At 40.6% G+C, this 21192-nt stretch overlaps 1 protein-coding gene across 7 annotated transcripts in view; it reads right to left on the bottom strand.

Moving 5' to 3' along the window:
* The window catches only part of Top3alpha (topoisomerase 3-alpha), a 108627-nt gene that overhangs the window by 7812 nt on the left and 79623 nt on the right, over positions 1–21192 (bottom strand). For 6 of the 7 annotated variants that reach the window (XM_070099288.1, XM_053798991.2, XM_053798989.2 and 3 more), the window contains exons 15-19: positions 18595–18745; positions 13445–14026; positions 6325–6480; positions 3607–3673; positions 2472–2620 (exon numbers count right to left, since the gene is read on the bottom strand). In XM_070099288.1, the coding sequence (XP_069955389.1) occupies positions 2472–2620; positions 3607–3673; positions 6325–6480; positions 13445–14026; positions 18595–18745 (1105 nt within the window). Of the gene's footprint in view, positions 1–2471; positions 2621–3606; positions 3674–6324; positions 6481–13444; positions 14027–18594; positions 18746–21192 lie in introns of those variants that run through there. The other variant, XM_053798993.2, reaches the window with a different exon arrangement.

Here is a 21192-nt window from a genome sequence, read left to right as displayed (position 1 = left end):
TTCTACGACTTCAAGGGTGATGGACTGATTACATCGTTTTCACATCTCTACTGTTCCTGCCTACTTTCTGTATTCGACTGAAGAAGCCTACTGTATAGGCGAAACGTTTCGGAATAAAGTTGTCTAACTGTTGCATATGTGTCGGGTTATCAATCAGTCTAATTTCACTAATTAATTACACATGTAAAATCAATAAACAATAATATTTAAATATTTTACTTAACATGTGAACAGTGAAATGAAACAAGATAGTAACTAAGAAGAGACTTAGTTATTCTCATATTGCAATGTTCAACTTTCAATACATGAAGTAGAATACCTCAATGAAACTGAATATTCAACTTTCAATACATTAAGCAAAGAATTGCACCTAGATTTTATGTTCAACTTTTACAGTGCACAAAACAAATGGCAGACAACCAAGCAATTCATAAAAGCCAAAATTTATTGTTTTTAACTGTCACATTGGCTGTTTTCAAATAAAGATGATTCAATGAAGAAAACACATTCACCATCACTTATTCCTTAACCCTTAAATGGTCCAAACGTATATATATGTTTTTTCAACATCTGAAAGTATGTAAAAAAATGTAGATCTTCTTTTTTGTTTTACATTTGAAAACGTGTAAAAAAAACTTTTATCTACATTTTTTTTTGTTATATTTGAAAATATGTAAAAAAAAGTAGATCTACTTTTGTAGCACTACGAATTTGAACGTCGATTTGTTTGGACCGTTTAAGGGTTAACTGTCTCTCTGAAGGGCACAGATATCATGATTAATGACCCAACAAACTACATCGTCTACCTGTACTTCCCACTTATAAAACTTGTATCTGGATAACTGGTTTACCTGAATCACTACATAAATATTAATGTGCTCAAATTCTAACAGCATGCCAAATCCCAAAGAACATTTTACTTTGAACTAACATCCTAACACACGTACACAGTGGTACCTCAGGATACAAACTTTTTCTCGTTCCAGAAGGCTGTTTGAGTGATGATACCGAACAAATTTGTTCCCATAAGAAATAATATAAATTTGATTAGTCTGTTTCAGACCCCCAAAAATACACTTACAAAAGCACTTACATAAATACACTTACATAACTGTTTGAGTTTTGAGCTGTTTGTAACCCGAGGTACCACTGTATTCAACCCTTTGACTGTCGCAAGCCCCTTTCTGAAACTGGCATTCTATGTCGCAAAATTTTTGGAAAAAAAAAAATTATGAAAATTATGAAATTATAGAGAATTTTTTCCTGATGGTAATGACATCAAAAGTATGAAATTTGGTCGAAAACTCAAGGAATTATGCTCCTGTGAAGTTAGTGGTCTCGGCGACATATACGCATCGGCAATTTTGCCGACTTTGAGCCCTGTTTTTGGCCAATTCCATTGTTCCAGTTGACCAAACTCATAGCTATTTCTTTAAAACTCCATTTTTTCTATCAGTTGAGTACATTTACTGATTTGAACTACCCAATAAAGTGGTCAGAAATTGGCAATTTGGCCAATTTCACACAAATTAAAAAAAGATGCCAATTTCAAAATAGGGTCCAGAATAAACAATGTAGACAGTCTTGGCACTAAAATAACATATCCTCTGTTCATTAGTCACATCTCTAGGCCCCTCTTATATTACTATTGCTTTCTATTTTGATTTTTTATTCATACAAAAAATACAAAATTTACTGTTATACAGAGTACTGCATTATTGTAAAAATGGTATAAATAATATCAGTGCACTAGTGAAAGAATATTAGACTCCCCAGTTCACATGTATTGGAGGTGTGGTGTGATTTGCTTACTCCTGAACATTGGTAAAAATTGAACATTTCTGCTACTTTGAGCTCAATTTCAAGGTCGTTTTCATCATAAAACTAATCAAAATCATCTCTATTTCTGGAATATGTTTTCCATTTTATCACGTGAGACTATGAAAATGAGAATACAATGATAAATACTATACGAAAATACACCTCAAAGTCGGCATTTTAATCCAATAAAATGGTCAGTTTTTTTTTTTTTCTAATTATGCACTGCATGCTGCAGGATTTTTTTATGTGGTGCACACTGACCACACAGACCCATTCTCTCACATGTGGGCCTACAAGCTTTCTCCTGCTTGATTTGAAGCCGCTAGAATTTATGCGTATAAATACGTCCGAAACAGTGGTGTGTAAGACGTATATATACGACCAAAACAGTCAAAGGGTTAATATTCAAGTCCCTACCACTCAAAACTATTACTCTTTTATATGACTCTTCTAATCCTCTTTTGGAGGGGAATTGCCAACACTTTCCATCTTTCCCAAAATTATATACCCTCTTAATCAGCCCATCATTCTCTATTAATTTTACATGACCAAATATTCTAGACAATCCCAAAACAAACCCCTTCCCCACTTCTTCTTACGAATATTTCCAGATAGCCAAAATGTTAAAAATATGTAAATAACAGACATACCATTACTCCAAGTGTTGAGTCCACCATCACCTCTTTCACTCTGAGATAACTCATCTGCCCACTTAAAGAAGTGGCACTGCTCACTGCGATCCTTGCTGCACACATAGAACTCCCGGCCCTTGTTGGGACCTTCCTTCTGCACTGTTAATCTGAGAACATTAATGACCATAAAAAGTTTTATCTTCATGGCAAAGGACATGCAATCTGAAAATAGTGTGTCAACATCTAAATTCCATGAATTTAACTATGTACTGGCAACTACTAGCTCTTCAGAATGTGATGCAACCCATGGAGAAATGTGAAAATATGAGTGTAATAAAAATCTGTCAATGATAGGATAAAACAAACATGGTAACAAACACACAAATAAACAAGAATCTGTATATTTCAACCTCCAACTGAGATCCTCTTCAGCAGAGAAGAAATATTTATTGAAGAGAGGAATTTTATTCATGTCTCACCTGTGGAACAGCTTCTTCACTGACTGAAGAACCCATGTCCACAGAAGAAACATCTGAGTTAAGTTTCTCTCTGCCATTACCCTTTAATCACTTGTTTGTTTTGCACCATTTGCCTCTAAATCTTCATTAATAAATTACAATTCTATTTGGAATGTGTTGGCTACTTTGATGTAGACATAATGAGTAAATGAGAAATGAATGTTACCAAACATCTTCTATGTCTCAGCTGATATGCTATTTTCTGCATGACCTATAGTGCCTATAGTGTGGCATTCATAGTTGTTTCATACTGACTTTCTCTTGAAGCACAAATTACTAATAATCCCAGCACTGCCAAACATTCTCAAGATCTTTGAATTAGTAGCACTGAAGAAAATGTCTTATATTATCAACAACAAAGTGAAGCTTTGTTGTTGATAAAATAAATATGAAAAGATTAATCTTTCTTTCACCCTCCCTTACTCCCTCCCTCCCTATGCTGTCTTGTCAGTGTAAACCATTCAAAAAAATGCAAAAAATTTTTTTTATCAAAATAATGAAGAGTATTGAAGGTTTCAACAGTGCCATGTTACTACTATAAAAATTAAGAGTACTGACAACCACAGGTTAAAGAGTACCAACAACCACTGGTCACAAACATTACCATATAGTGTGAACATTGTAGTATGCCTCACCTCTTGGCTGGGATGGTACACTTACAAACAATAACACCATCATCCCATGCATTGTTGCTATTAAAACCTGAAATGAAAGAAATTATATAAGACAGCAACCGCCCAGGGAGGTACTACTGTCCTGCCAAGTGAGTGTAAAACGAAAACCTGTAATTGTTTTACATGATGGTAGGATTGCTGGTGTCCATTTTTCTGTCTCATAAACATACAAGGTTTCAGGTACGTCTTGCTACTTCTACTTACACTTAGGTCACGCTACACATACATGTACAAGCATATATATACACACCCCTCTGGGTTTTCTTCTATTTTCTTACTAGTTCTTGTTCTTATTTATTTCCTCTTACCTCCATGGGGAAGTGGAACAGAATTCTTCCTTCGTAAGGCATGCAAGTTGTAAGAGGCAACTAAAATGCCAGGAGCAAGGGGCTAGTAACCTCTTCTCCTGTATATATTATTAAATGTAAAAGGAGAAACTATCGTTTTTCCTTTTGGGCCACCCCACCTCGCTGGGATACAGCCAGTGTGTTGAAAGAAGAAAAGAATATATTAATATGTTTTGAATTCTTCCTCTGTAAGCCATGCGTGTTGTGAGAGGCAACTGAAATGCTGGGAACAAGGGGCTAGTAACCCCTTACCCTGTATATGTTACTAAAGTTAAAAAGAGAAACTCTTGTTTTTCTTTCTGGGTCACCCTGCCTCGGTGGGATACAGCCGGTTTGTTGAAAGATATATATGATATACATTTTTTTTTTTAACAAGTTGGCCATCTCCCACTGAGGCAGGGTGACCCAAAAAGAAAGAAAATCCCCAAAAAGAAAATACTTTCATCATCATTCAACACTTTCACCTCACTCATACATAATTACTGCTTTTGCAGAGGTGCCCAGAACACAACAGTTCAGAAGCATATACATATAAAGATACACAACATATCCCTCCAAACTGCCAATATCCCAAACCCTTCCTTTAAAGTGCAGGCATTGCACTTCCCGTTTCCAGTACTCAAGTCTGGCTATATAAAAATAACCAGTTTCCCTGAATCCCTTCACTAAATATTACCCTGTTCACACTCCAACAGCTCGTCAGGTCCCAAATACCATTCATCTCCATTCACTCCTATCTAACACGCTCACATACGCTTGCTGGAAGTCCAAGCCCCTCGCCCACAAAACCTCCCTTACCCCCTCCCTCCAACCTTTTTGAGGACGACCCCTACCCCGCCTTCCTTCCCCTACAGATCTATATGCTCTCCATGTCATTCTACTTTGATCCATTCTCTCTAAATGACCAAACCACCTCAACAACCCCTCTTCAGACCTCTAATACTTTTATTAACTCCACACCTTTTCCTAATTTCCACACTCCGAATTCTCTGCACAATATTTACACCACACATTGCCTTTAGACAGACATCACCACCTCCAACCGCCTCCTCGCTGCAGCATTTACAACCCAAGCTTCACACCCATATAAGAGTGTTGGTACCACTATACTTTCATACATTCCCTCCTTTGCCTCCACATATAATGTTTTTTGTCTCCACATATACCTCAATGCACCCCTCATCTTTTTTCCTTCATCAATTCTATGGTTAACTTCATCCTTCATAAATCCATCCGCTGACACATCAACTCCCAAATATAGTGGACCCCCGCTTAACGATCACCTCCCAATGCGACCAATTATGCAAGTGTATTTATGTAAGTGCGTTTGTACGTGTATGTTTGGGGGTCTGACATGGACTAACCTACTTCGCAATATTCCTTATGGAAACAAATTCGGTCAGTACTGGCACTTGAACGTACTTCTGGAATGAAAAAATATTGTTAACCGGGGGTCCACTGTATCTGAAAACATTCTTCCATACTCCTCTCCAATTTGATATCCAATTTTTCTTTATCTAAATCATTTGATACCCTCATCACCTTACTCTTTTCTAATATGGCATCACGAGACATAAGACACTCTTACTGATTTTAATGTGTACCTGCATGCCAGCACAGTGTGTAAGTTCATTTAGGTACAGGTATACATAAGTATAATTATCAGAGTTTATATAAAATATGAAATAACTTCTAAAAACACTTGAAATTTTGGAGTTTCCAGACATAATGGAGAGACGTGGTGCTTACAGAGCTCACAGAGAATGTAAACAAACAGGGTGGGGCACAGTGACCATATTATTAAGTCAGGTGGGGGGAGCCATAGAGCGAGTTTTGGTCATAATTTGAAATGTCCGTATTAGCGGAACACCGTAAAGCGAAATGCCATAATGCGGGGTCCTACTGCATATATATATCCAAAGGTGATATTAAAATTAACTCATATACTGTATGTAATAACTAAAACAAATTCAAGATATTCACATCTGAAAAGTTCAAGCTATCAAAATATTTCTTACCAGAATTGGACATTCTCTTCCACCCTGTTGCTGAGATTATGACCTTGATCACCACTACCACCCCCACCACTGCCATCACTACTGCCACCCTACCACCACCACCCCCACCACCACTATCACCACCATTACCCCAGCCACCACTACCACCGCCCCTGCCACCACCCCTGCCGCCACTGCCACCATCTCTGCCGCCACTCTTACCACCACCACCATCACCCCTGCCTCCGTCACGACAACCACCACTGCCACCCCACCACTGCTGCCACTGCCACCACTACCAACACCACCCCCACCACTGCCACCACCATCCATACCTCTGCCTGTGCCTTTGTTGCTACCACTTCCTTCTCCACCTCCTTCGTTATTTCTGTCGTTGTTCTCTCTGCTTCCAGTGTTGCCTCCACAATCAGCCCAAAGGAAGAAGTTACATCCCTGACCCTGCATCTTGGGACATTTGTAAAACTGTCGACCTGTAAAGAATAAACTTCTCATCGAAATGTTCTTCCTACCTTTCTAAATTTACTCAAGCAAGATACATCAACAAAAACAAATGATACAGTATATGTATAATTCTACCATACTTGAACAATAAAAAATTCTATCTATATGAACCTAAACAGTACAGGTTCCACAATTAACAAACACTTAGTTACATAGATCAATACTTACAAAGAGGGCACTTAGAAACCAAACAAAGTTTTACAACCACTGAGCAAAACAAAACAAACATGTATGAAACATAACCATCCTCTGTACATATGTTTTCCATACCAGTTCTGAAACCAATCAGAATCAATCAACATCATTGGCTGGTATGTTGAAACATAAGAACATAAGAAAGAATGAACACTGCAACAGGCCTACTGACCCATGTGGAGCAGGTCCATGTGTCCCCCCAGATTAGCCCAATGACCCACCCAGTCTGGTCACCTCCACTCAAGGATGGAGCACGGCACCAGACCCAGCAGCACAAGCTAGTCAGGTCCAACTCACACCCACCCACACCCACTCATGTATTTATCTAACCTATTTTTAAAACTACACAACGTTTTAGCCTGAATAACTGTACTCGGGAAAGAAGAAGATATCTTCCACTGTATCAAATGATACCAAGAAACCTAGAAAACTATAAACCATCCAAAAATACACCACAAAGTCACTGTTTTAACCAAAAACCCAGTCATTTTTTCTTCCCATTATGCACTGCATGAGGCACAGTCACCACATAGACCCATTCTCTTATAACTAATCCAATATTTACCATTCACAGCTTATCTGAGTGAGCTGAGCTCATGATGGAGAACTACAGCACTGACCCAGAGTTCAGAGCCATAGAACTACGGCACTGACCCAGCGTTCAAAGTCACAGAACTACGACACTGACCCAGCGCTCAAAGTCACAGAACTACGACACTGACCCAGCATTCAGGGCAGTTATATGAGACTTCCTATGCTATTTGGTAATCCAAAAGAAGGCACAGAAATTTGACCATATCCTCTTCAGGGATACAAGAGCCATACAGGATAGAGTGGTACAAAGGATAACAGGGCGACTTGTGAAAGTTATCTGGTGTGTTTTTGTAATGACCCAACTAGAAGCACGATCAACAGCAAACTAGAGAGAAGTCGCTACAAGCCAACAGTCAGCACCGGCACTAGCAATGAAACAAAATCAATAACAGAATGAGTCGACCAATAGATTTTGTAACAGTTATCTGTGTTACAGCAACCACCCAGGGAGGTACTACCATCTTGCCAAGTGAGTGTGAAATGGAAACCTGTAATTGTTTTACATGATGGTAGGATTCCTGGTGTCTTATCTGTCTCATAAACATGCAAGATTTCAGGTATGTCTTGCTACTTCTATTTACACTTAGGTCACACTACACATATATATATGCATGTATGTACATGCATATATCTTTAGATGCCCATCTGGGTTTTCTTCTATTTTTTAATAGTTCTTTTTCTTATTTCCTATTATCTCCATGGGAAAGTGGAAAAGAATTCCTCCTCTGTAAGCCATGCGTGTCGTAAGAGGCGACTAAAATGCCGGGAGCAAGGGGCTAGTAACCCCTTCTCCTGTATACAGTGGACCCCCGCATAACGATCACCTCTCAATGCGACCAATTATGTAAGTGTATTTATGTAAGTGCGTTTGTACGTGTATGTTTGAGGGTCTGAAATGGACTAATCTACTTTACAATATTCCTTATGGGAACAAATTCGGTCAGTACTGGCACCTGAACATACTTCTGGAATGAAAAAATATCGTTAACCGGGGATCCACTGTAAAAGAAGAAACTTGCGTTTTTCCTTTTGGGCCACCCTGCCTCGGTGGGATACGGCTGGTTTGTTGAAAGAAGAAGAAGAAACACACAAGATAACAAATGTATCTTGCTACTTTTACTTAACATTAGGTCACACTGCACATGCATGTATATGTGTATGTATAAACACTCACCTGAGTTTTCTCTGATTTTTCTTAATAGTTCTTGTTCTTATTATTTTCCTTTCATATCCATGGGGAAGTGAAATAAGAATCTTTCCTCCATAAGCCAGGTGTGTTGGAAAAGTCAATTAAAATGCTGGGTGAAATGGGCTAGTAGCCCCTTTTCTCGTTGTATCTGAGCACCTCTACAAAGACAGTGATTATGTTTAAATGGTGAAAGTGCTGAGTGATAGTGAAAGTGTTTCTTTTTTGAGTCACCCTGCCTCGGTGGGAGACGGCCAATGTGTTGAAATAAAATATTCTTAAAATATATATATTTACAATATACAAGTACCATCTGACTTATGACCTGGTTGACATACGACCACTCGTACTTATGAACATACGTCTGGCAGCATATACAGTAGTAAAATTTTATTTTTTTTAACAAGTCGGCCGCCTCCCACCGAGGCAGGGTGACCCAAAAAGAAAGAAAATCCCCAAAAAGAAAACACCCCCCCATGTTGGCAATTTTCTAAGGTTCTACTTACATCCATTTTGACTTACAACCGGCTGGTGGGAGCCAAGCTCAGTCATAAGTCAGATGGTACGTACTTGTATATTCTTACACTATATATTTTTATGTATATTTTTACAATACAGCCTCTCCTCACTTAGCGACGTACTCATTTACCAATGACTCGGACTCACGACAGGCTCTCTGACCAGTATGCATACCTAAATAATGTATATTACAGCTGATTTTCTCTATTCTGTTTATTACAATATACAGTGCACTGCTTTATAAACATTTAAAAATATACCAGAAATGTTATAAATGGTGCAAAGGTGACATTAAAACATTATCAAAGATGGTTGACACAAACGCACTACCAACATAGTATACTCCTCACTTAGCGATGAATTTGTTTACCAACATGGTCTTAGGAACAAAACTCCATCGTTAAGTGAGGAGAGGCTGTATATATTTTTTTTTTTTTTTTTATTATCACACCGGCCGATTCCCACCAAGGCAGGGTGGCCCGAAAAAGAAAAACTTTCACCATCATTCACTCCATCACTGTCTTGCCAGAAGGGTGCTTTACACTACAGTTTTTAAACTGCAACATTAACACCCCTCCTTCAGAGTGCAGGCACTGTACTTCCCATCTCCAGGACTCAAGTCCGGCCTGCCGGTTTCCCTGAATCCCTTCATAAATGTTACTTTGCTCACACTCCAACAGCACGTCAAGTATTAAAAACCATTTGTCTCCATTCACTCCTATCAAACACGCTCACGCATGCCTGCTGGAAGTCCAAGCCCCTCGCACACAAAACCTCCTTTACCCCCTCCCTCCAACCCTTCCTAGGCCGACCCCTACCCCGCCTTCCTTCCACTACAGACTGATACACTCTTGAAGTCATTCTGTTTCGCTCCATTCTCTCTACATGTCCGAACCACCTCAACAACCCTTCCTCAGCCCTCTGGACAACAGTTTTGGCAATCCCGCACCTCCTCCTAACTTCCAAACTACGAATTCTCTGCATTATATTCACACCACACATTGCCCTCAGACATGACATCTCCACTGCCTCCAGCCTTCTCCTCGCTGCAACATTCATCACCCACGCTTCACACCCATATAAGAGCGTTGGTAAAACTATACTCTCATACATTCCCCTCTTTGCCTCCAAGGACAAAGTTCTTTGTCTCCACAGACTCCTAAGTGCACCACTCACTCTTTTTCCCTCATCAATTCTATGATTCACCTCATCTTTCATAGACCCATCCGCTGACACGTCCACTCCCAAATATCTGAATACGTTCACCTCCTCCATACTCTCTCCCTCCAATCTGATATTCAATCTTTCATCACCTAATCTTTTTGTTATCCTCATAACCTTACTCTTTCCTGTATTCACCTTTAATTTTCTTCTTTTGCACACCCTACCAAATTCATCCACCAATCTCTGCAACTTCTCTTCAGAATCTCCCAAGAGCACAGTGTCATCAGCAAAGAGCAGCTGTGACAACTCCCACTTTGTGTGTGATTCTTTATCTTTTAACTCCACGCCTCTTGCCAAGACCCTCGCATTTACTTCTCTTACAACCCCATCTTTCTTTCTTTCTTTCAACACATCGGCCGTATCCCACCGAGGCGGGGTGGCCCAAAAGGAAAAACGAAGTTTCTCCTTTTACATTTAGTAATATATACAGGAGAAGAGGTTACTAGCCCCTTGCTCCCGGCATTTTAGTTGCCTCCTACAACACGCATGGCTTACGGAGGAAGAATTCTGTTCCACTTCCCCATGGAGGTAAGAGAAAATAAACAAGAACAAGAACTAGTAAGAAAATATTAGAAAACCCAGAGGGGTGTGTATATATATGCTTGTACATGTATGTGTAGTGTGACCTAAGTGTAAGTAGAAGTAGCAAGACATACCTGAAATCTTGCATGTTTATGAGACAGAAAAATGGACACCAGCAATCCTACCATCATGTAAAACAATTACAGGCTTTTGTTGTACACTCACTTGGCAGGACGGTAGTACCTCCCTGGGCGGTTGCTGTCTACCAACCTACTACCTAGAACAACCCCATCTATAAATATATTAAACAACCACGGTGACATCACACATCCTTGTCTAAGGCCTACTTTTACTGGGAAAAAATTTCCCTCTTTCCTACATACTCTAACTTGAGCCTCACTATCCTCGTAAAAACTCTTCACTGCTTTCAGTAACCTACCTCCTACACCATACACTTGCAACATCTGCCACATTGCCCCCCTATCCACCCTGTCATACGCCTTTTCCAAATCCATAAATGCCACAAAGACCTCTTTAGCCTTATCTAAATACTGTTCACTTATATGTTTCACTGTAAACACCTGGTCCACACACCCCCTACCTTTCCTAAAGCCTCCTTGTTCATCTGCTATCCTATTCTCCGTCTTACTCTTAATTCTTTCAATTATAACTCTACCATACACTTTACCAGGTACACTCAACAGACTTATCCCCCTATAATTTTTGCACTCTCTTTTATCCCCTTTGCCTTTATACAAAGGAACTATGCATGCTCTCTGCCAATCCCTAGGTACCTTACCCTCTTCCATACATTTATTAAATAATTGCACCAACCACTCCAAAACTATATCCCCACCTGCTTTTAACATTTCTATCTTTATCCCATCAATCCCGGCTGCCTTACCCCCTTTCATTTTACCTACTGCCTCACGAACTTCCCCCACACTCACAACTGGCTCTTCCTCACTCCTACAAGATGTTATTCCTCCTTGCCCTATACACGAAATCACAGCTTCCCTATCTTCATCAACATTTAACAATTCCTCAAAATATTCCTTCCATCTTCCCAATACCTCTGACTCTCCATTTAATAACTCTCCTCTCCTATTTTTAACTGACAAATCCATTTGTTCTCTAGGCTTTCTTAACTTGTTAATCTCACTCCAAAACTTTTTCTTATTTTCAACAAAATTTGTTGATAACATCTCACCCACTCTCTCATTTGCTCTCTTTTTACATTGCTTCACCACTCTCTTAACTTCTCTCTTTTTCTCCATATACTCTTCCCTCCTTGCATCACTTCTACTTTGTAAAAACTTCTCATATGCTAACTTTTTCTCCCTTACTACTCTCTTTACATCATCATTCCACCAATCGCTCCTCTTCCCTCCTGCACCCACTTTCCTGTAACCACAAACTTCTGCTGAACACTCTAACACTACATTTTTAAACCTACCCCATACCTCTTCGACCCCATTGCCTATGCTCTCATTAGCCCATCTATCCTCCAATAGCTGTTTATATCTTACCCTAACTGCCTCCTCTTTTAGTTTATAAACCTTCACCTCTCTCTTCCCTGATGCTTCTATTCTCCTTGTATCCCATCTACCTTTTACTCTCAGTGTAGCTACAACTAGAAAGTGATCTGATATATCTGTGGCCCCTCTATAAACATGTACATCCTGAAGTCTACTCAACAGTCTTTTATCTACCAATACATAATCCAACAAACTACTGTCATTTCGCCCTACATCATATCGTGTATACTTATTTATCCTCTTTTTCTTAAAATATGTATTACCTATAACTAAACCCCTTTCTATACAAAGTTCAATCAAAGGGCTCCCATTATCATTTACACCTGGCACCCCAAACTTACCTACCACACCCTCTCTAAAAGTTTCTCCTACTTTAGCATTCAAGTCCCCTACCACAATTACTCTCTCACTTGGTTCAAAGGCTCCTATACATTCACTTAACATCTCCCAAAATCTCTCTCTCTCCTCTGCATTCCTCTCTTCTCCAGGTGCATACACGCTTATTATGACCCACTTCTCGCATCCAACCTTTACTTTAATCCACATAATTCTTGAATTTACACATTCATATTCTCTTTTCTCCTTCCATAACTGATCATTTAACATTACTGCTACTCCTTCCTTTGCTCTAACTCTCTCAGATACTCCAGATTTAATCCCATTTATTTCCCCCCACTGAAACTCTCCTACCCCCTTCAGCTTTGTTTCGCTTAGGGCCAGGACATCCAACTTCTTTTCATTCATAACATCAGCAATCATCTGTTTCTTGTCATCCGCACTACATCCACGCACATTTAAGCAACCCAGTTTTATAAAGTTTTTCTTCTTCTCTTTTTTAGTAATTGTATACAGGAGAAGGGGTTACTAGCCCATTGCTCCCGGCATTTTAGTCGCCTCATACGACACGCATGGCTTACGGAGGAAAGATTCTTTTCCACTTCCCCATGGACAATAGAAGAAATAAAAAAGAACAAGAGCTATTTAGAAAAAGGAGAAAAACCTAGATGTATGTATATATATATATGCATGTGCGTGTCTGTGAAGTGTGACCAAAGTGTAAGTAGGAGTAGCAAGATATCCCTGTTATCTTAGCTGTTTACAAAAAAAGAAACCAGCAATATATATTCAGCTTTTGCAAAATATTAAAACACTTACCCTTATTAGGACCCTCCTTCCGAACAGTGAGGATGATAGCATCCTCATTACAGTTGCAAACAATGGCATTTGCCTGATCTTCACTCTTATTACCATTCCATGGTAAATGAGACAGAGACTGTGAAACACCAAAAGATGTAAAACCAGAGTCCAAGGCACTAGTGCCACTACTGTCAATAAAAGAGTTAGAGTGTGCTCCTCCCTGGCCTCCATTACTACTGTTACTAGTATTGTTAAGAGTATTTGCAGTTCTGCTTGAATTTATATTGGGACTGTTGCCTCTTTGCTGACCAAAGCCAATTCTCCACTGATTGGAGTTATTAATAGTGGAGAAGTTTGTAGAGGAGTAGCCACTGTTTGATAAAGAAGCTGAAGGTCTCCTAGCCACTGACTGCCCTCCACTTGCTGATGGTCTCCCAGCCACTGGCTGTCCTCCACCTGCTGATGGTCTCCCAGCCACTGGCTGCCCTCCAACTGCTGATGGTCTCCCAGCCACTGGCTGCCCTCCAACTGCTGATGGTCTCCTAGCCACTAGCTGCCCTCCAACTGCTGATGGTCTCCCAGCCACTGGATGTTCTCCACCTGTAAAAGCATACTGAATCATAACTCTCCCTCTTTTGCTAAAAAACTTAACTTCTTCAAATAAAAGTGATATTTCTACATAATAACTTGATCTAAAACTTTAAGTGACCTAAAACAAATTAGAAAAGGCTGGTTACATTTAGCTAAAATAAGTGTCAGTTGTTTAAATGTCGGTTAAGATAAACATGTTATGTTTAAATAAGTGTTACTTAGCAAAGATAATTGTTTGTTTCTTAACTAAGATAAATGTCACTCTTCAACCAACTCTAACTTCTATGACAAACAAAATATCACAACACAATAAATAAAATTAAACAAGTAAATAAATGAATATGTGTGTGTGCGTGCGTGCGTGCATGTGTGTTTGTGTACTCACCTAATTGTGGTTGCAGGGGTTGAGTCACAGCTCCTGGCCCTGCCTCTTCACTGGTCGCTACTAGGTCACTCTCCCTGCTCCGTGAGCTTTATCATACCTGTTCTTAAAACTATATATGGATCCTGCCTCAACTACATCACTTTCCAGACTATTCCACTTCCTGACAACTCTATGACTGAAGAAATACTTCTTGACATCCCTGTGACTCCTTTGGGTCTTCAACTACCAACTGTGACCCCTTGTTGATGTGTCGCATCTCTGGAACATCCTGTCTCTGTCCACCTCATCAATTCCTCTCGGTGTTGTCAGGTTGATTTCCCTTAACCTATCCTCATAGGAAATGCCCCTTAACTCCAGGACTAGTCTTGCTGCAAACCTTTGCACTTTCTCTAATTTCCTGGCTTGTTTGGCTAGGTGTGGGTACCAAACTGGTGCTGCATACTCCAATATGGGCCTGATGTACAGTGTACAGAATCCTGAACAACTCTTTACTGAGATGTCAGAATGCTGTTCTTTGGTTCGCTAGTCGCCCATATGCCACAGCAGTTATTTGGTTGATGTGCACCTCAGGACGTGTTCAGTGTTATACTCACCCCAAGATCCTTTTCCTTGAGTGAGGTTTGTAGCCTTTGGACCCCCTAGACTGTATTCTGTCTGCGGTCTTCTTTGCCCTTCCCCAATCTTCATGACTTTGCACTTGGCAAGGTTGAACTCCAGGAGCCATTTGCTGGACCAGGCCTGTAGCCTGTCCAGATCCCTTTGCAGTCCTGCCTAGTCCTCCTCCAATTGAATTCTCTTCATTAACCTGACACTGTCTGCAAACAGACACACTTCTGAGTCTATTACTTCTGTCATGTAATTCACATATACATCTACCAGAAACAGCACCGGCCCTAGGACTGACCCCGTGGAACCCCACTCGTCACAGGTGCCCACTCCGACACCTCGTCACATACCATGACTCACTGCTGCCTTCCTGTCAGGTATTCTCATTGCAGTGCCTTCCCTGTTATACCTGCCTGGTCTCCAGATTTTGCACTAATCTCTTGTGTGGAACTGTGCCAAAAGCCTTCTTACAGTCCAAGAAAATGCAATCTACCTACCCCTCTCTCTCTCTTGTCTTACTGATGTCACCTTGTCATAGAACTCCAGTAGGTTTGTGACACAGGATTTCCTGTCCTTGAATCCGTGTTGGTTGCCATTGATAAGGTCATTCCTTTCTAGGTGCTCCACCACTCTTCTGATAATCTTCTCCATGACTTTGCTAGTGAGAGTATAGGTAATGAGGTTGATGAGGTATGGGGTAAATTTAAGAAAGTAGTGTTAGTTAGATTGTACAGCAGAAGTGTGTGGTTAAAGGAAAGTGGGTGTGGAAGCAGAGAAGAGTGATTGATGGAATGATGAGGTAAAGAGTGAAGTAAAAGTGAAAAAGTTAGCATATGAGAGTTTTTTTACAAAGTAGAAGTGATACAAGGAGGGAGGAGTATATGGAGAAAAAAAAGAGAGGTTAAGAGAGTGGTCAATTAATGTAAAAGGAGAGCAAATGAAAGAGTGGATGACATGCTATCAACAAAATTTGCTGAGAACAAGAAAAAGTTTTGGAGTGAGATTAACTCTTAAACTGTCCAAACATAGATCTACATTTGCACCTGCAGCGCTCCGAACGTAGATCAACGTTTTATTTTTCATTCCTTCAAATTTGGCACAATAGGCTCAAGTCGCCTAGACATGAAAGAATGGGTCTGTGCACTTAGTGTGTGCAGTATTAAAAAAATCTGGGAGCACTTAGTACCTTGTGGGAGCACCAGTTCAACTGAGCGCCAGCTAGAGCAAATAGCGTGGCAAACACCGGGGATTCACTGATGCCATGTCACATTAACACTCCCATTTTAAGAGGAAAGTAAAAATAGGTTAGATAAATACATGAGTGAGTGTGGGTGGGTGTGAGTTGGACCTGGCTAGCTTGTGCTACTAGGTCTGATGACATGCTACTTCCTTCAATGGATGTGCCCTGACTAGGTGGGTCATTGGTCTAAGCTTGGGGGGGAGAGTGACATGAACCTGCCTTGCATGGGCCAGTAGGCCTGTTGCAGTGTTCCTTATGTCTTATGTTCTTATGTATTCGTAAGGCTGGCAGGCTGGCTGTCTTGCTTTAGTTGTCTCTGGCTGTCTGTATATTTCTATATGTCTATATCTCTGTCTATCTATATCCCTGTCTCACATGTACACATAGGTACAGTTATTATACATAGTATAAATTACCTAGGATAACCCAAAAATTCTAGGCAAAGATAGATAGACAGATAGATAGATAGACAGACAGATAGATAGACAGATGGACAAACATGTTTGTGTGCATCAGTGAAAACAAATAAAGCTAGGGTTCCCCTAAGCATTCATTTATCAAATGTCACCATTCTTCAAGGAGTGTGATATACGTATACTCCACTCTTCAGGTCATTTGTTCTATCTAGGCTGGAATATTGCTGCACTCTAACAGCACCTTTCAAGGCAGGTGAAATTGCTGACCTAGAAAATGTACAGAGAACCTTCACGGCGCGCATAACGGAGATAAAACACCTCAATTACTGGGAGCGCTTGAGGTTCCTAAACCTGTATTCCCTGGAAATCAGGAGGGAGAGATACATGATTATATACACCTGGAAAATCCTAGAGGGACTAGTACCGAACTTGCACACAAAAATCACTCACTACGAAAGCAAAAGACTTGGCAGACGATGCAACATCCCCCCAATGAAAAGCAGGGGTGTCACTAGCACGTTAAGAGACCATACAATAAGTGTCAGGGGCCCGAGAATGTTCAACTGCCTCCCAGCATACGTAAGGGGGATTACCAACAGACCCCTGGCAGTCTTCAAGCTGGCACTGGACAAGCACCTAAAGTCGGTTCCTGATCAGCCAGGCTGTGGCTCGTACGTTGGATTGCGTGCAGCCAGCAGTAACAGCCTGGTTGATCAGGCTCTGATCCACCAGGAGGCCTGGTCACAGACCGGGCCGCGGGGGCATTGACCCCCGGAACTCTCTTCAGGTAAACTCCAGGTAAACAAGGAAAAGGCTGGAGGCAATGGAGATGTAGTGTCTGAGGGCAATGTGCAGTGCAAAAATAATGCAGAGAATCCATAACTTGGAGAGTAGAATGAGGTGCAGGGTTTCTAATAGTACTATCTAGAGGGCAGAGGAAGGGTTGATAAAATGGTTCAGACATTTAGAGAGAATGGACAAAATACAATGACTTGGTGGGCACATAAATCTGTAATGGAAGGAAGACGGGGTAGGTGTCATCCTAGGAAAGGTTGGAGAGAAGGGTAAAAGGGATTTAGTGTGCAATGAGCATGGACTTCCAGCTAGCATGCATGAGCATGTTAGATTGGAGCGAGTGGAGATAAATTGTTTTTATGACTTGAAATGCTGTTGGAGTGTGAGCAAAGTAACATTTATGAAGAGATTCAGGAAAACCGTTTAGCCAGACTCAAATCCAGGAGGTGGAAAGCACAGTACATTTGCTCTGAAGGAGGGATGTTGATATGTTGCAGTTTTCTAAGTGCAATGTAGGCATGCCTCAGGCAAGACAGCAGAGTGAATGATGATGAAAGTGTTTCTTCGGAAGTGGAACAGAATTCTTCCTCCGTAAACCATGCATGTCATAAGAGGCAACTAAAATGCCGGAAGCAAGAGGCTAGTAACCCCTTCTCCTGTATACATTACTAAATTTAAAAAGGGAAACTTTCATTTTTCTTTTTGGGCCACCCTGTCTCGGTGGGATACGGCCAGGTTGTTGAAAAAAAAAACTCTCTCTCCATCCACAGCAGGATTCAAACCTGCACACTTTGCATCAAAGTTGCAGTACTTAAGCCACTCAGCTAAGTACAAGTATGGGTTCTTAGCCAAAGCTAGACAGTCACTACCATACCCTGGAACAGCAAGCTAGTGAAAAGTTATTTCATCAAATCCTGCCGCATGCAGTCATGTTCAAAAGAGATTTTGAAATGCTCAGCAATTCACAAACGGGCAAAATTACTTACAAACATTATGTCAGTCCATAGAAGGTGGCAGCAGGTGGTACCAGTGGTGGTGATTATCATTTTCATTGTCATCATCAGTGATATTTTTTTGCTGTACTACCACTACTACTACTACTACTACTACTACTACTATGTTAAACCATAGTTACCTTGGCCTGAGAACGTTATGGCTGTGATGTCAAGTGTTTGAAGGATGTGCTGGTCACAACCCCCTAAACACGTCTCGTATTCATCAGGAAGAAACGGCAAATAAGATCGAGGCTGGAACTTCAGTTTAAGTTTCTTGGGTGAACCATTACACTGGAAAAAATAAGAACAATATTTTAAATTGATGTTTTATAATGTGTGTATGTGTGCATGCAGAGGTAAACATATATGTACAGTACCTTTACAAAACTTCATAATAAGGTAAAAATAGAGTATAGTACAGTATGAGATTAAAACATTACAGTGGGTATTCAATGAAGTCAATAACCGTTACCTATATACCATGCTTCACTCATCACTGACACATATGATGAATAAAAAAATGTTCACTGCTGACCTTCGTATACAAGAGGAAATCATCATTAAAAAAAGGCATAAAAACAGAATAACAGCTGTGAAGCAAATGATAGCATATTTGTTAGTTCATCCTCAATAGATTTCTGAAGTGATTAGAGCAATATCTAAGAGTTAAAGATGCATGTTTATTCTCCATTTATGGGCTGGGATCACAAGGCAAACTTATTTGGTAAAATGTATGGTAGAGTTATTATTGAAAGAATTAAGAGTAAGACGGAGAATAGGATAGCAGATGAACAAGGAGGCTTTAGGAAAGGTAGGGGGTGTGTGGACCAGGTGTTTACAGTGAAACATATAAGTGAACAGTATTTAGATAAGGCTAAAGAGGTTTTTGTGGCATTTATGGATTTGGAAAAGGCATACGACAGGGTGGATAGGGGGGCAATGTGGCAGATGTTGCAGGTGTATGGTATAGGAGGTAGGTTACTGAAAGCAGTGAAGAGTTTTTACGAGGATAGTGAGGCTCAAGTTAGAGTATGTAGGAAAGAGGGAGATTATTTCCCAGTAAAAGTAGGCCTCAGACAAGGATGTGTGATGCCACCGTGGTTGTTTAATATATTTATAGACAGGGTTGTAAGAGAAGTAAATGCGAGGGTCTTGGCAAGAGGCGTGGAGTTAGAAGATAAAAAATCACACATAAAGTGGGAGTTGTCACAGTTGCTTTTTGCTGATGACACTGTGCTCTTGGGAGATTCTGAAGAGAAGTTGCAGAGGTTGGTGGATGAATTTGGTAGGGTATGTAAAAGAAGAAAATTAAAAGTGAATACAGGAAAGAGTAAGGTTATGAGGATAACAAAAAGATTAGGTGATGAAAGATTGGGTATCAGACTGGAAGGATAGAGTATGGAGGAGGTGAATGTATTCAGATATTTGGGAGTGGACGTGTCAGCGGATGGGTCTATGAAAGATGAGGTGAATCATAGACTTGATGAAGGAAAAAGGGTGAGCGGTGCACTTAGGAGTCTGTGGAGACAAAGAACTTTGTCCTTGGAGGCAAAGAGGGGAATGTATGAGAGTATAGTTTTACCAATGCTCTTATATGGGTGTGAAGCATGGGTGATGAATGTTGCAGCGAGGAGAGGGCTGGATGCAGTGGAGATGTCATGTCTGAGGGCAATGTGTGGTGTGAATATAATGCAGAGAATTCGTAGTTTGGAAGTTAGGAGGAGGTGCGAGATTGCCAAAACAGTTGTCCAGAGGGCTGAGGAAGGGTTGTTGAGGTGGTTCGGACATGTAGAGAGAATGGAGCAAAACAGAATGACTTCAAGAATGTATCAGTCTGTAGTGGAAGGAAGGCGAGGTAGGGGTCGGCCTAGGAAAGGTTGGAGGGAGGGGGTAAAGGAGGTTTTGTGTGCGAGGGGCTTGGATTTCCAGCGGGCTTGCGTGAGCATGTTTGATAGGAGTGAATGGAGACAAATGGTTTTTAATACTTGACGTGCTGTTGGAGTGTGAGCAAAGTAGCATTTATGAAGAGATTCAGGGAAACCAGCAGGCCGGACTTGAGTCCTGGAGATGGGAAGTACAGTGCCTGCACTCTGAAGGAGGGGTGTTAATGTTGCAGTTTAAAAACTGTAGTGTAAAGCACCCTTCTGGCAAGACAGTGATGGAGTGAATGATGGTGAAAGTTTTTCTTTTTCGGGCCACCCTGCCTTGGTGGGAGTCAGCCGGTGCATTAATAAAAAAAAAATAATTATTTCAACAGTTTTATCAAATGCATTAATATAGTATTTGTGTATCTCAGAGACAGTATTTGAGAGCCACTAATGAGATGACCAGGAGACAGAATGCCACCAATTTGCATATGATGATAATGATGGAGAGAGAGGGAGGGAGGGAGAGGAGAAAGGGGAGGGAGGGGAAAGGGGAGGATATGTTTGTGGCAAAATTCCACTGTTAGCATCATGAAATTGTAATAAAACTGGAACAAATGAGGTGGCTTCCTACCAGCTCCATACTGTCTGCTGGTAGCAGTGGCACAATAGGTCCTGGTTGCACTGTTTATATGTGACACTGAGGCAATGTTATCCGTGATGTACTGTGTGAACCTGCCTGCTTTTACATTCTTTCCCAGGTATGAGGAGTTGGTAGGAGACCTAGTGAATGAGCTGAAGACTAAAATTTTTTTTAAGTGGTATACTTAAAGTGACAAAACTTAATTGTATAAGCACACTGGATACAGATTG

The sequence above is a fragment of the Cherax quadricarinatus genome, chromosome 66, assembly GCF_038502225.1.
Source record: "Cherax quadricarinatus isolate ZL_2023a chromosome 66, ASM3850222v1, whole genome shotgun sequence".
Classification (NCBI taxonomy): domain Eukaryota; kingdom Metazoa; phylum Arthropoda; class Malacostraca; order Decapoda; family Parastacidae; genus Cherax; species Cherax quadricarinatus.
Note: the sequence above shows the minus strand (reverse complement) of the source record. Positions and strands in the feature narration are given on the sequence as shown.